Source organism: Anabas testudineus, chromosome 13 (assembly GCF_900324465.2).
Source record: "Anabas testudineus chromosome 13, fAnaTes1.2, whole genome shotgun sequence".
Taxonomy (NCBI): domain Eukaryota; kingdom Metazoa; phylum Chordata; class Actinopteri; order Anabantiformes; family Anabantidae; genus Anabas; species Anabas testudineus.
Window position 1 is genome coordinate 18470906 of NC_046622.1, and position 15871 is coordinate 18486776.

Consider the following 15871-nt stretch of genomic DNA (forward strand, 5'->3'; position numbering starts at 1 on the left):
GACATTGTCTCCTTGTAATGAGCAGGACGGAGCAATAAAAGATGACATGCCCTTATACAAATGTAATTCTGTGTTTTTAGACTTAATTGTGTGTGTTTGTACTGAGAGTATTTGCACTGAGAAACCACACGAGACACACCAGATCATTGGATCCTGTTGGAGAACTGGGAGAACAACAAGCCCAACCTGAACAAACACAGAGACATGTGTTGCAAAGGAGTTTTTCATTACACAAAACAAATGTTAGTCTTTTGAGAATATCATAAGAGGCAACAGGTAGGTACGCTCCTCCTGCACTGAACCAGGTTCTCAACCTTAGATTAAAACTACGTATCAATATCAAACTTTTTTAAAAATTAAAAAAGATCAACAGCATCTAGGTTACATCACAAGCAAATTAATACTTGACAGTAACGTAAAATTCAACATATTTCTTCAATCTAAATTCCCAATCTAAGACGAATTAATATTACAGGAACAATGCGAAAACCTTTTGCATTAAGTGTTTACCATTAAACATTACAATAAACCATTGTAATTTATTTTGAAAGATGTAGAATCCCTTATTAAAACAAGACACGATTTACCAACAGGTGCCAAACGTTATCTGCATGGATCTGGACTGAGAAAAGAGCACTTCTGTAGAAACAGTCAACCAATTACTAGATTCATCTGCACCAGTTCAGATATCTAACTGTTAAAGTCACTGACGGCATCTTATTGAGTGCCAATATTTGAAGAGTGGGATGTTGTTCAAATCATTTATTAACAGTTTGAGCTGTGAGATGTAAAATGCATGTGTGGAGTCACTTCACTGTGTCTGATCCAGCAGCAGCAGATTAGAAAAACTGCTCAGAGGAACTTTGACAAAATACATGAGGACATTCACATGTGAGGACCAGCAGCATGAAGTAACTCCTGACAAAGACACTGTGGTATGTTAGGAAAGGGGCGTGACTGTCAGTCTGCAGGCAAACATTCACGGTTTGGTCGACTGGCGGACACCAGGAGAGAGCGCAGAGCTGCAGAGGGAGGGAGGGAGAGAGGAGGAGGAGGAACTACTGGTGGAAAAAAAGTTCAACTAAAAATGGCTTCCTTGTCTTTGGAGTCTACAGAACAATCTGAGAACAGCACAGAGGAGCCAACGAAAACTGACTCCAAAGAAGAAAACGATCCTGTCCAGATTTCGGAGCAGTTACTCCAAAGTTTCCAGAAGTCGGCTCTGAGTTTTTCCACTGACCAAGTATCATGTCTCTGCGAGGCCCTTCTGCAGGCGGGCAATGTGGATCGCCTGTGGAGATTTCTATCCACCATACCTCCTTCGTCCGAGTTGCTACGTGGCAACGAGACCCTGCTGAAGGCCCAGGCTCTGGTGGCTTTCCACCGGGACGAATTCAAGGAGCTGTACGCCATCCTGGAGAGCCACGACTTCCACCCGTCTAACCATGGGTTCCTACAGGACCTGTACCTGAAAGCCCGCTACAAGGAGGCGGAGAGGTCCCGGGGCCGCAGCCTGGGCGCAGTGGACAAGTACCGGCTCAGGAAGAAGTTCCCCCTGCCCAAAACGATCTGGGACGGAGAGGAGACCGTGTACTGCTTCAAAGAGAAGTCACGAAACGCGCTGAAAGAGTGCTACAAGAGCAACAGGTACCCCACCCCGGACGAGAAGAAAAACCTGGCCAAAGTCACCGGACTGTCCCTCACACAGGTCAGCAACTGGTTCAAGAACCGCAGGCAGAGGGACAGGACGCCGTCCGGGACGCACAGCAAAAGGCAAGTCCAACCACAGTGGAAACACGTTAGATTGGATTTAATTAGATTAGATTAGACTGGAAAAAGGCAGCATGTCTTGTGTTTTTCCGTTTATTGGAGACTTGGTGTTGCGATTAAAAAAACAACAGAGACGTGTCTGAAACACACAGACTGGTTTGATGGTGATGGTGAAAGGTAAACAAAGCCCACAGACCTACACACGGACAGCATGGAAAGACTGAGGTGACGAAACCGAACAAAGACAGGACACGGACACAGGGGATGACTTCTGACAGCAGTGAAGCCTCTCAGGTCTGAGGCCAAGAGCATGTTGCTTTGTTATGAAATGTGAGATCCAGGCACCCACCAGTGACTCCAGTTCCCTGAAACCCTGCACCGGCTGCAGGGCCTGCAAAACCAGGGACACTGAGGTTAGGGCAAGAAGCCTGTAGTAGGGATGGTGGGGGTGGCATGAAAAGTTCACACAGCAGACTGAAATAGTTTAACTGCAAGTATTTCACCAAGCAGGGGGGAGGCAAACTGTGAGGAGACAAGAGAAAATACAGCTGACTTATCTTATCAGACCTGAGGGTTTCTGGTGCTCTTGCAGGGGGTCAAACTGTGTATGTGCACGACTAGGATGTTCTACTTTCTAACACACATTAACCAAATACGGGCCCTGAAAGAGTTTTTGGGAATCGAACATCTCACATATTTGAGCTTACATTTATAAAACGTTTATTTACCTGTGTTATTACAACGGTTCATTTAAATCTTTATTAAAAAAATGTCTGACAGAGGTGCACTTCATCACATGAGGTGTGGTGGTGGTGGTTTGCTTTTTTTGAGACATAACCTTTAAGCAACCATGGAGCATTATGTTGTGCTGGTCGACATCATACTGTTCTTCACTTAAGTTAACACATTTCTCACATGTTGCATTTCTTGAATGCAAATATCAAAGCTTCATCTTGACCAATGTGAAACAAACTTTACTGCACATATAAATAAAACATTTCCTTTTTTGTATAAACCATTTGTTATTCTTCCATTTCAGTGAGTCTGATGGGAACCACAGCACTGAGGATGAGGCGAGTGCTATGGACGACACCCCTGACAAACCAGAGGATGCTGCTGGCTCCACAACTCCCATCATCTCTCTCTCTGCAGTCCCTTGTAGCACAGGGGGCCAGCTCATCCTCAACGGGTCCAGTGGCTTCCTCACAGCCTCGCAGCCGTTATTACTCAATGGAAATTCTCTCATCTCCGGTGCTGGCGCTGGCGTCATAATTAACGGGCTAAGCTTGGGCGATTGCCAAGCAGTCACACTCAGTCCTGTGGCTGCCAGCTCTCCCTTGATACTGAATGGCGCGCAGGTAATAACCAAACCTGGTATCAGTGTGCAGCCGCAGCAAGCAGCTTCTGTGGCAGAGCAGGAGGTTTTAACGATGGAGCCCAAACCAAGCAGTCTTCCAGCAGTTGTCCTTAGCACCAACACTACACCAGTCTCAAACCCTTCATCCGTCATCTCCCTACCTCTGCAACCTAAGACAGAAAGTGGCAATGCAATGGATTACATCAGTGTGCCTGAATCAGAGGGCAGCAGCCAGAAAATATCCTCCTCTTCTGCACCTTTATCCCCATCTTCAACAAATCTGTCCTCCCCAGCCAGTCTCCCATCACTAGTATTAACACAAAATACCCAGGATTCCCTCACCCTCCCAGCCCCTATGTCGTCTGCAGGCATGATGATATCCAGTTCTGCTGTGGCTCTGTCCAGTCCACAGGGGGAGTATGTTGTCTTTGCCACTGCCAGCTCCCAAGTAAACACTTCTAGCCCCATGGTTTCCACCAGCAGTGTCACTCCTCAGGTCTTCTCTCTGCCTCAGGTTGTGCCTTCCATCCAGGGTATACCGGTATCCCAGCTGGTTCAGCACTCCTCAGGATCCCAAGTATCCCAGTGCCCTCAGCTGGTACCAGTATCACCCCTCACCTCACCAGCTCCTCAGTTCCAAAGCCCCCAGACAGTGAACACAGAAAACAGACTGGCGCAACAGCAGCAGGTTGCTTCAACAACTGTACCTGAAGGTGCCACAACCATAGTTTCTATCTCCCAGCTTAACAACAATCAGCTACCACAGCGAATGGCACAACAGCCAGGGGACCAGATCATAAACTCTGCACCCAGCAAAATTCAGGCTCCACAGGTTATTTCCATATCTTCCCCAACACAAGTAGTCCCATTCCCCCAGGCCAAAGGCACAATACCAACACAGTTAGTCCCCCTCTCCATGCCTCAGTTGGTTCCTGTCTCCTCCATCCAAACATCCTCCACCATCTCCTTCCCGCAAGTTGTCCCAGCCAGTCCTTCACTCTCAATCCCCTCTGCTGGAGTGCCCTTACAGATCCTGACGTCAGCTCCTGCAGCTGGACCAGTCGCACAGGGTCCTCTGAGGATAAACCAGATGAGACCCGTTCAGAGTGTGGGTCCACCAACCAGCATGACTCCTGGTGTACGGCTCCTCAACTCTGGAATCATTCAGCTGCCCTCTGCTCCATCAGGTATGAAATACTTGATAGATATATTATAGGATTGGTGCAAATTGTTGACAACAAAGAACAAATCATGCAGAAGTAAGAAATGATCTCCAATCTTTATATAGCAACTGTAGGTTGTTTCACTTGGTGCTTAAACTGAAGGCCATAATCTTTACTGAGTGGGAAGAGTTTTTGAACGTTGTTGATTTCTTGCCATTGTAGGTAATCTTCTCCTTGGTGGAAGCCCTTATCTAAGTGTCCAGCAAGGTAAGCTGATTCTGACCATCCCAGCAGGCATTCAGCTCACCAGTTTGCCCCTGAAACCAGTCCCTGAGGCTCCACCCATATCTGCAAACGGAGTGAACCCTGTTCTCGCCCCCTCTACTCCTCCCATTGCCTCCCAGCCTTTATCCACCTCAGGCCAAACCCCCAGGGTCCTCACATCATCTCCGCTGAACTTCATCAACTCGTCTCCACCATACTGTGCTCCAGAGACTGCGACTGCAACCGGCCAGACACCTAACGTTCCCTCCCCTCACACGCTGGACCAGTCAGTTGCCCCCACAACGCCAAACACTCTCACACCAGAAAGCATGCTCACCCTCAGTCCCATGTACAGTGGAGTGACACCAAATACTCAGTTGTCCCAGCCAGCATGGAGCCCTGTGCCACTCTCCACTTCAGCTGGTCTAACTCTGTTTGATGGCCGTGGTAAGGGGGATCTACCTGTAGATCCAACTTTGTTAGGCCTACCTGGAGGTGTGTCGTTGCTTCTGGGAAGCCCCTCTCCAGATCAGGACGTGGAAGCCAGCTCACCACTAGGGAATCCCGAGGAGATGGATGGAGACTCCAAGATTCTCGCTCAGCTCCAGTCTGTCCCTGTGGATGATGAGCTGGGCTTGTAGCCTCTTTATCTAGTTGGCAGCTCCACATCTCTAAAGTAAAAACACAAAGAGAGAAACAAACACATTACAGTCTGCGCTGTTTGATTTTGTTTAGGTGATCTAAAAGATTTTATTCCATCTAAGACCTATGTGTAGGTTCTTATATGTACAACAATGATGCTCTTTCGGTGGGGCCTGATACCATCACGGTTTTATCTGCTACCTTTGAGATAAACCCTCTGCTCTGTTTCTCATGAACGGCAGGATTATATGGACTATTCACCTGCTGGTTCAACATCAGAACAGTTCTGTGGGTTTTGCCTGAGAATTTTGCATCTTGGACGTTTTTATTAAAGTAGCTGTTTTTATCAGAAAGATGACCCAACACAGCTTTGTCTGCTTGGACCAGTTACAGGTCCTGGTATTCAAAAAGACTATTTTATACAAGGTGCCATGGCTTGCCAACTCTCTAAGCTCTTCATTGCATTTTTGTTGACAAGCTTAGCTCTACTTGGAAAAATATGTTTGGGTTTTTTCTTTATTCATCACAATAACTGTACATCAGACTATAAGACAAAGGGACACATCTAATAGTTGATTGTCAAGAACTTCATGAAGTTCAGGTTTACTTTTCTTCTAAACAAAAGTTTGATGTTTTTTCTCTTTTACAGCCTGAACATGTTATTCTAGTTACACTCCAGGGACATAGTGTGAAGGTTATTGTCTTCACAAGTAAAACCATAGAATTGTTTTCTTCAACTCTGAAGAAAACTGTACTCATCTGCCACTTTATTAGATACACCTTGCTAGTACTGGTTTGGATCCAATTCGACCTTCAGAACTGCCTTAAATCTTTGTGACATATACTCGACAAGGCAATGATGCAGTTGCTGCAGATTTGTCAGCTGCACATCCTTGATTCGAATATAACACTACACCACATCCCAGAAATGCTCTATTGGATGGAGATCTGATCCGATCTACTGTGAACTCACTCAAGATTTTTCCAAACTTCTGTTGTCCAATTTTGGTGAGCCTTTACGAATGTTGTCTCACTTTACTGTTCTTAGCTGACAGAAATAGCAGCTGATGTGGTCTTCTGCTGCAGTCTGGTCATTTTCCAGAGATCTGTTGGTCATTTTCCAGAGATCTGTTGCTCACTGGACATTTTCTGTCCTTCTATAGACGATTGTGTGCATGTCACAATCAGTTAAATCACCTTTCTTTACCATTCTGATGCCCAGTTTGAACATCAGCAGATGTCTTCACCTTGACTAAATGCCTAAGTTGAGCTGCTATCATGTGATTGGCTGATTAGATATAGATATTAACATGCGGATGTACCTAATCAAGTGGCCGGTGAGTGTATACAACAGTATTGTATTGTACTGCTACATGTTACTGAAGTCTGGGCTTTAACATGCAGCCTACTTCAATTCTATCAAGAAACTGTTATTAATTACTTTCTGCAGTTTTTAAGTTAGATTCCGACCATGCATAAGAAAAAAAACAAAATAAATTCATATATATATATATATATATATATATATATATACACACACACACACATAGGAAATAAAAGGTTTATACTCTATGCAATGCATGTTCTGTAGTTTTTAGGACACTACGTGGAACAGTAGCTGAGTTAAAAAGCCAGTACATTTGGGAGACAAAAACAAGCTTTGAAATACTGAGCTTTTACATAAAGCATGACAGTGCATTACACTAAAATGTTTGCTGTGATCCCACTAAGTGATATTTGTTTCAGATGCATCCATAAATTCTATTTGCTGATATTGATAAGTGCCTTATTTTAAAACCTACAAGTTAAAGTTTTTTCTTTGTTTGTTTGTTTTGTTTTGTGGTTGTTAAATGTTTAGACTTTATGCAGAGTTTTAAAATTGCTATATACCCAAATGTATGGATTCACTTCTGTTTCTTCTGATTTTGTTTGATTTCCAGTGAAACATAACCCGACAGTTTTGGTTGCATAGTTTTAGCTCTGCATCTTCTTTTTGTATATTTTGCACATTTCATTCACACAATGTTTACGCTGCACTGCCGTGTTATGGTAATGGTTGGACTCATTAATTGGACTTTGGTAATCCCCACTTGACAGAATAGCTAAAAGGGTCATGAGGCCTATGAGCTTTCCACTGTCATAACACAGGTAGCGATCAAACCCTTGGCCAATTATGGTACATAAAAATACACTTAAGTATCTTGTCTAGTTACAATTTTTGTTTTTTTTTATTAATATGTTTGTCTCTTTTGTACATTTAATCTATTTAAAGCATGTATCAATCAGTTTCTATCAACATGAACTGAAAGAAAATGAATCCTTGTGGAAATATGCTGATAGGAAATGATATTAATTTTCCTTTGGAAGGTCACATTGTTCTGGAAAGTGAGGTTTAACAATCTGAAACTATACATATTAAATCAGTTTTAATGGTAGATGGTTCATTTTGAAATAGGCCACCCCCTCTGTTAATACATTTTAAGGCCATTTGTTCTCAAGGGCGTTTAGGGAGTTCATTAAATGGCTTGGACAAGTCCAATTTAGCATGAATTCTCCTTAACATTAGTTATGTGTAAAGGGAAATGTAAACTATGGTAGCTTTCATTTGTTTATGAGCCATTTCTTACCAAAGTGTAATGCTGACATGAAAGCCTGTGAGGGCTTGTGCACATTTGTACCACAACATTTGTTTGTAGCCTGGGATTTGTTTTTACTTTCCCATCAAACGCATAACATGCATGACTCCAGAATTAACCAAAGATTTTGTATTTTGATCAACTTTTATGAAAGGGATCATTCGTGTCTGTCATTTGAGGTTCTTGTTTTCTCTTTTTTTTTGTATTCAAATGCATTCTATTTTTTATATTACATATTTTAATAAACTATATTTACAAAGAGTGTTCTCATGCATCACATTTTGGAACTGGGAATTATTTGTTGGTATTAAAACGATTTGTCAAAGGATTTTGTTTCTAATTTGGCAAGAAAATTTTATTCAAATGCATTTTCTCCCTGCATTGTGAAACCATTATGCTCTCACGCACTCTCTCTCTTTCCGCGGGTGAATGCCAGCACAAAAGCAAAAGACCAAAATGTGTGTGAGGGAGAACATCCATGTGTTTTTACAAGAGAGGGAGGGATGTATGGTGTGTTGTTTTAACCCTGATGGTCTCAGGTTACCTGTGAGTTGATTCTGCCAGAGCATGATGATCTGCAATGATAAACCCACATGCACGTTTGCTTCGTTTTTGTTCATCTACAGATGAGCCTCAATGCTCCTCAGAGGCTTCAGCTCTCCCCAGTTACAACTCAAGGGAGGTTGTTAGGAGATATTCACAAGTACATTGGTCCAACTTGCATCTCTGGAGTTTCTGGTGCACTGTCCTCTTTCCATGATGATCTTCACAGCAGAGCAGGTGGCTTGTGTCTGCGAGGTCCTGCTGCAGAGTGGTTGTATGGATCGTCTCGCTGGCTTCCTCCGCACTCTTCCTCCTGCTTCCTCCTCCTCCTCCTCCTCCTCCTCTCCCTGCCCTTGGGAACTGGAAAGCGTGCTCAAGGCTAAAGCTGCAGTAGCCTTTCACCAGGGGCGCTTCTCTGACCTCTACACCCTGCTCGAGGGCTTCCCTTTCTCCCCACACAGCCACCCACTGCTGCAGCAGCTGTGGCTCCGAGCCCACTACATTGAGGCCGAGAGGCAGAGGGGCCGACCCTTGGGAGCTGTGGGGAAGTATCGTGTAAGAAGAAGGTTTCCTCTACCACACACCATCTGGGACGGGGAGGAGACGAGCTACTGCTTCAAAGTAGATAAAACCTTTTCTTATCCTGCAGCTGGTATCTAGACTTCACGAGTTCAATACATTGTACGAGTTATACATTTTGAATAGTTATCAAAGTATCTGTGCAGGAGACAGGCTAGAGGTATAAAGTCACAGTACATGTACACACCTACTTGTATTTTACTTGAGTATTCTGTGCTACATATTAGTACTTATAGTCACATTTCAGGGGTAAATAGTGTTTTCGTGATGTTTAAGCTGTGTGACTCCAATGAGAAATAGAAAATGTCTACAGAGAGGTGATCATGTCTCTTTGGATGAAGGTGTCTTGTTATCATTCCTCTCCTCCAGGAGAAATCCCGCAGCGTGCTGCGGGGCTGGTACCACCTCAAGCCGTATCCCTCCACTCGGGAGAAGCGAGAGCTCGCTGCAGCCACCGGCCTGACCCCCACGCAGGTCAGCAACTGGTTCAAGAACCGCAGGCAGAGGGACAGGACCACCGACAGCACCGGGTCAGTGACGAGGCGGCAGGTCGCTGTCTGGGGAACCTCGTTTTAATCATGTAATGTTTTATTATGTCGCAGAAAGTTATTTTCGAAAACTTCACTGGACTCACCGCAGTGACTGCAGGCGGATGGATGCACCCAAGTTTTTTGTGCCAGGTTTTAAAAGTTTGACACTGTCCATACGTGTTTTTAAATTAAATGAAATTAAATCCTCGTTGAATCAAATCAATCTACTTTTCTTTTTGGAGCAGTTCTGTTAAATTGACCAAACATTTTAAAGGTCTATTGTGTTTGATGTCGGCGGAGTGATATGACTTGACTAGCCAATCAGAAGTGAGCAGATGTTATAAATAGGAGTCATTTCTGTCTGCATTATTATTTCTCTTATTAAATATAATATGAACTCAGAAAAGTGTCAAAATCTAGTTTAGGCAGAAAATATCACACACAGGGACTGTAAGGCATGAATATTCATATTTGCAAACTTGCCAGAACATTTTTGCTTTAACAAGTAAATCAAAAATGCCATTTAATTTTCTTTTATTGCACTAATGGATTGATCTAACAGGTGGGTTTCTGCCATTATTCATCTTGTTTCACTGTTCTACACAGAACAGTGAAACAAAGTAGTAAAGAAGAAGTAAATTATGTTCTGGATAATGTTTAATGCCACATTAACACCTGTAAAGCACATACAAGAGAACTTGTTCTTGTGGACTCTACATATAGACAAGTTTTAGTTTCTGTTGTACACATAAAATTTGTTAGCTTGTACTCAGTGTCTCTGTGGAGTGACACCATCTTGTGGTTAAAATGTGTAATATTCAACAGAATGATCTAAGAAGCATTTCTCTGATGCTCCTCGTCTCTTCCTCCAGCTTCCTGGCAGTTGGAGGACCCTCAGGCCACTATCATTCCTCTGACATCAGCCTTTCACCTCCAGGCAGCCCACAGTACTGCTGCCCTCCACCTCTCTCTCATCCACCACCTCCTCTACGTCACATGTGTGGAGGCTTCATCTGAGTGTACTCTTCCAGTGTAGAATTTGTGACTTCTGTTACTTTGGCTGCGTCTTTTCGAATAGTATGATATTTTGAAGAATTTCTATAAGTAAAATATATATACTTTGCAAGGAAACTAACAGACAAACAAAACAAAAACAAAGAAACACATACAGAACATAATACAAGACAGTCATAAAAGGTAAGCATCACATTGCTGGAGTAAAGTTCACCAGGTGTGCTGTAAAACTTTTTAAAGACATTTTTAAAGCTCAGGTTCCCCAACTTGTTAAAGGGATGATAAAACGGGGCTGGTAACATGTTCCTGCATGTACTATATCTAGAGGTTACAACATTTTCAGTGTCTTTGACTTGCCACAATTGCGTCATGTTCTAAAACTAATAAAATTAAATAGAACAAAACATTTTAAGTTCATTGCAGACTTGTCTCAATACCTTTCAAGTGGTAAAAAAGAACATTGTTTTTCTTCTTCTATTAACATATTTACTACATATAGCTATAATATAACAATAAGCGCAGGCTTTAAAGCCAAGGGGCTGTCACTGTAAGAACAGTGTTCACACAAGGTTTTTTTTTTTAGAGAACTTTAGTGCATTTTGATCATATTTACAGGGTAAATAATTGATAAGGCTACAATAATTTTCACAGGAATGGAGCAAAATTATTATTTTTGAGTGCTTTTGAATTCACAGTCCTATTTCCCAGCTGCTCCTCTGGTACTAAACCCATTAGTCACTACAATTACATTTTAAGTCTTCACATTTAGATAATGGCCTTCCACCCTCACAACCCACGAACCGTGAAAATTAGTCTGGACAGTGCAGCACAGACTTGGGCTACATTCAGCTGAGTTTAGTTCATTTCATTTCATTGCTAACAAGCACTGGTACTCCAGGGTGGAGATCCAGGTGACATCTGTGTGGACCTTTACCACAAATATTTGTCAGTGTCTGTGTTCACAAACCCAGGTATTCAGACACAAACACAGCCATGATCTTAGTCAAGTTCTCCACAGTGGGACGGTGCATGTTCTCCTCTGTGTCGTCCAGCGTGTGCCAGAACTGTGGGAAGGGAGTGGCGATGACATGTAGCACGGGGACCCCTGCACAGTTTGGGAAGAAAAGAGGAAGAAGATGATGACGATGACTGACAGCATATGTTATACATTTAAGCCACTCACAGCACATCCTAACTAAACTATCTTATGCAGTTTGCAGTCTCCAGGAAAGTGGAGCAGCAGCACTTAGTTGATAGAAAATTAATTGTCAGCTTCTTTAATGACTGAATATTTTTTAAACCAAAAACCCAAACATTTTCTCATTCCAGCCTCTTAAACACAGGGACTTATGTTGCCATACACATGAAGTGAATTAGGACTGCAACTGTTTTCATTGATTAATCTGCCAATGATTTTCTCAATTCACTAAATTAGCTTTTTTTTTTTTTTTTTTTTTTTATAATATTTCAAGATCTTAATGTTCATCTATTATTTTATGTACATGTATAAAAAGCACACAAAAAACAGGTGGAAGGAAACTGGTCCAGTTTTATCATTCACCTTTGTGAAGGAAGGGGATGTGGTCGTCCTGCACAGGTCCAAAGTAAACATCCTTCCTAAAATACGTCTGCTCTGAGGGGTGAGACATCAAAAGACCCTGTCGATGGAGTCTCTTTTCTGAAAATGAGGGGTGAAGTCAGGGTAAGGTCATACAACAAAGAGGGATTTTAATATTTATGAAAAACACGAAAAAAGTAGACCAAGTGTTTACCCGCAGCAATCAGGCGGTCGAACCAGCGTGCCGTGTTGTCAAAGTGGTTCGCAATCAGTGGATCAGGACCACCAAGGAGGTCTAGCAGCACAAACAGGTCCTACAGATTGGGTTCAAAGTAGTTAGTAGCTGCAATGGTAACACAGAAAAAACAAACAAAAAAACAAAAAACACAAATAGTACTGTTACATGACTACATGAGAAACAAAGCAGGAATGGCAAAGTTAGTGACTGTGACTGAATCAGGGCTCTTACATTGATCTAGTAAGTTATGGTTAGACTAGACTATTGTTTTTAGTAGGAGGGCAAGTCCACAAAGACACAACAGAGAGCTGCAATTATCTGTTTAAATATGCTTTGGTCTGTTAAAATCAGTCTGGTCTGGATCAGGTTGTGAGGATGACCATGGCGAGGATGTGTATTTTTCCTCACCACAGCCTGCAGCATGGTGGCGTGTGATGACCCTGCAGGGTGAGCTGTGTTGGCCATGCGTTCGGCCAGGTGACGAGAGCCGTACAGTGAGTCCGTAGCCGTCCATTCTTCAAACGACTCCTCGCCGTCAAAAAACACAAGCTGAAGAGTTACTGGAAGTTTCTAGGTGGAGAACGGGAGAAAGGTGGGGAAGTCAGATTCAAAAACATAAAAGCAGCAACTCTGGTCAGTTTCTCTGCAGTGTTGTCGCAGTGTGTTTGCAAGCGAGTGAGTGCATTTCTGTGGTAACTACATAAATCACAGAGACACTGCTTTCTACAGAAGACTGCTGCGCTCAAAATAGAGGGCTAGAGTCAGCATTTTCTATCTTATACAGCAGCCCTGGAGGCAGATGAAGAAAATGAGAGTGTAAGAAAAAAAAAAACTCATTAGCATCTCAAATCTTTAGCCGGTACGTCAATAGGACGCCAAACACAACTGAACATATACAGTTACCTGCTGTTTGAATGATCTAAGCTGGGCATCTAGAGACGTGGCAAGCTCCAGGATCATAGCACAGGGCACTGCAGAGTCACTGGCCCCCAAAAACACCTTCTCTGGGGCGCGGGGGTCAGGAGGCAGGGCCTTGGAGTCATAGTGGCAGGCCAGGAGCAGCCTCCGAGGGACTGAGGGTTCCAGAGTGGCAACGATGTTAGTGAAGGCGACCTGGCCACGAGGGGTAGAAGACTGGAAGGAGTCCAGGTCTATGGACCAGGCAGCAGAGAGCGAGGACAGTGTGGACGTGATGTGCTGAAGAAAGTGAGAGGTCAAGTTAAACACGGAGGAGGAGAAGAAGTGAGTGGAATAGGAAACTAACACACACACACCTGTTGTACGGCCAGGCTGCCTTGTGTCCCTGGGAGTCTCTCTATGAGGATGGGCCTTAGGTGAGTCTCCCACAGACGAGTCCCATCCACCTGAGAGGCCAGACGACGGATTTGAGCTGGAGAGCACTTGCTGGGTTTGTGGGACAACTGGAGGAGAAACAAGACGAGAACACTGATGACTCAGTAGGTGTGAGAAGAGGAACCTCGTGAACAAACAGGGTTTGTGTTCTTTGCAAGTCTTTAAGGTACAGAACTGCGTGAAACCTTTACTGATATTTTTCCCATGTATTTGGTCATTATTCACCTTAGACTGCTGACCAATGTTTTTTGCTGCTTGTTGATGTTTTTATTGCCTGCTGTTCTTTTCTCTCTCTTCTTTCCACTCACCCCAGCTGGCCGAGGCAGATGGCCGCCCACCATGAGTCTGGTTCTGCTGGAGGTTTCTTCCTCTAAAGAGAGTTTTTCCTCTCCACTGTTGTCTAAAGCTTGCTCAGATGGGATTGTTGGGTTTTTTATATACTATTATTAAATACAATTATACTCTGTAGATTCTTTTTGGGTTGCCATTTCTAAAGTTTTCTTTTTCCTCTAAAGATTTTATTTGGTGGAGTTTTACCTTGTCTGATATAGAAGAACAGACCAGACACAACAAACAACATCAAAGTCAAACCATCCCCACTGAAGTGGCACCAGGGCAGATATAATGACTGTAATTCACTGCATGAATGTTGTCACTGCTGTACTCACTAACAGTACCAATGCTGAAAATACCAGTTACTTTCAGAAACTGTTTAAAAAGCTTCCTTCACAATTTCACCCAGTGCTCATTGTTGTATTGATCTCGGTTCATTTTGTCCAAACATAAATAGCACATGCTCTCACAACAGAGACATGCAACCACAGAATGAAGGGGATGAATGAAATAGGATCTCAGAGTTGTACATAAGCAGAGTATTTTGGGCAAATGCACCTTGTTACTTCCTAACATACAAGTCTTACTCTTGGTTGTCTCTTACCCTGTCTTTAGTCAGATCTGCAGCTGGCATATGGTTCACAGGTCCACTGGTGGTGTCACTGGACAGGTAGACTCCCAGCACCACAGCCAGCACCAGGACCCCGAGGAGACATAGCAGCAGCACCCGGGCACGGGGCATCCGTACCCGGGTCCAGCTGGGGAAAGATCCGCTGCCGTTGCTCTGCTGCAGAGGCTTGTAGCGCCGACTGGACCTGGACATGACTGGAGATAGGGAGCCTCTCTAATGTCGCCCAGTCAGTCACAACAGCTACGTGTACAAACCGAGGAGGGAGGTCCACACAGGAAGTCGAGGAGGACTGAGCTGCAGCAGACTGAGAAACTAAGAAAACAGGCTGTTTGTCAGTCCGACAGAAACATTTAGGTTCCCACGCTTCGTGGTCCGGTTTTTAACATAATGATCCACGATTCGCGTCCACAAGTCCGCTTTTTCTGGTCCCAGTCTTCAGTGTGTCTCTACCAGCCCAGTTCTCTTTGGACATGTTTGATTTAGAGCTGCTCCGATCGAGTTAATCCAGGAAACATCGTTATAATATCCACAGAAACTAAGCGATGAATCCTGTAGTCTGTGTCTTTGTCAGAGTTTAGCGACCAGCAACTATTTACTGCAGCGTTCAACTCATTTTCATCCAGCGACAAATGCTAACGAGAAAAAACTGCATCAACCTGATGAAGCAGAAAACTTATCACAGCTCCTCTGGTGCAGAACATACAAAAATAAACACATTTTATGTATTAATACACATATAAATGATTAAAACATAACTGGAAACCTCGGTCGGCTGAGAGCAAGTGGCGTGACTTCTTCTACGTTTTAATGCTGGTTACTAATGCAGCTCTGTGGCTCAGTACCACCACCCACTGACAGGAGTAGAAACTACAGTAAATACTGATGGTAAACAAATTAAAATTTAATAGGCAACTTTAGGATCAGATTAGTCATCGTTTTGTAACGAACATTTTGTGGTTCTAGTTTCTTATATGTTTATGTTCTTATTTGGCATACATGATCATTTAAATATATTCTGGGCCTGACTGAAAAAAAGACATTTGAACATGTCACCTTGGCCTGTGGGATGTTACATCAGGGATCGTTCACTAGTCACTGTCACAGTCTGTTAGACCAACTTAATACAAGAGAACTTAGTAAATAAATAAAAAGACAATAGCAATCAATACAATAAAAAGGGATATCTGCTATGTTACATTTTACTACATTCTGCATGTAAGGTTTCTGAGAGATTTGTAAAGTTCAAACTTCTTTTACTTG

General features: G+C 43.2%; 3 protein-coding genes across 3 annotated transcripts; 2 read left to right on the top strand and 1 right to left on the bottom strand.

The window, feature by feature from the left end:
* Nucleotides 1–1021: 1021 nt before the first annotated feature.
* On the top strand, nt 1022–6703 carry six5 (SIX homeobox 5). Its single transcript, XM_026368468.1, has 3 exons — nt 1022–1773; nt 2810–4314; nt 4513–6703. Exons 1-3 carry the CDS (start codon nt 1088–1090, stop codon nt 5193–5195), a joined length of 2874 nt encoding a protein of 957 aa, XP_026224253.1. The 5' UTR covers nt 1022–1087; the 3' UTR covers nt 5196–6703.
* Nucleotides 6704–8475: 1772 nt separating this feature from the next.
* Nucleotides 8476–10522, top strand: six9 (SIX homeobox 9). The gene is made up of 3 exons (XM_026368535.1): nt 8476–8996; nt 9324–9484; nt 10357–10522. Exons 1-3 carry the CDS (start codon nt 8589–8591, stop codon nt 10499–10501), a joined length of 714 nt encoding a protein of 237 aa, XP_026224320.1. The 5' UTR covers nt 8476–8588; the 3' UTR covers nt 10502–10522.
* Nucleotide 10523: 1 nt separating this feature from the next.
* Nucleotides 10524–15407, bottom strand: qpctla (glutaminyl-peptide cyclotransferase-like a). Its single transcript, XM_026368522.1, has 7 exons — nt 14585–15407; nt 13569–13715; nt 13198–13491; nt 12703–12864; nt 12271–12370; nt 12060–12176; nt 10524–11603 (listed from the first exon to the last, which is right to left on the bottom strand). The coding sequence occupies exons 1-7, from the start codon at nt 14801–14803 to the stop codon at nt 11458–11460; spliced, it is 1185 nt and encodes a 394-aa protein (XP_026224307.1). The 5' UTR covers nt 14804–15407; the 3' UTR covers nt 10524–11457.
* Nucleotides 15408–15871: the final 464 nt, after the last annotated feature.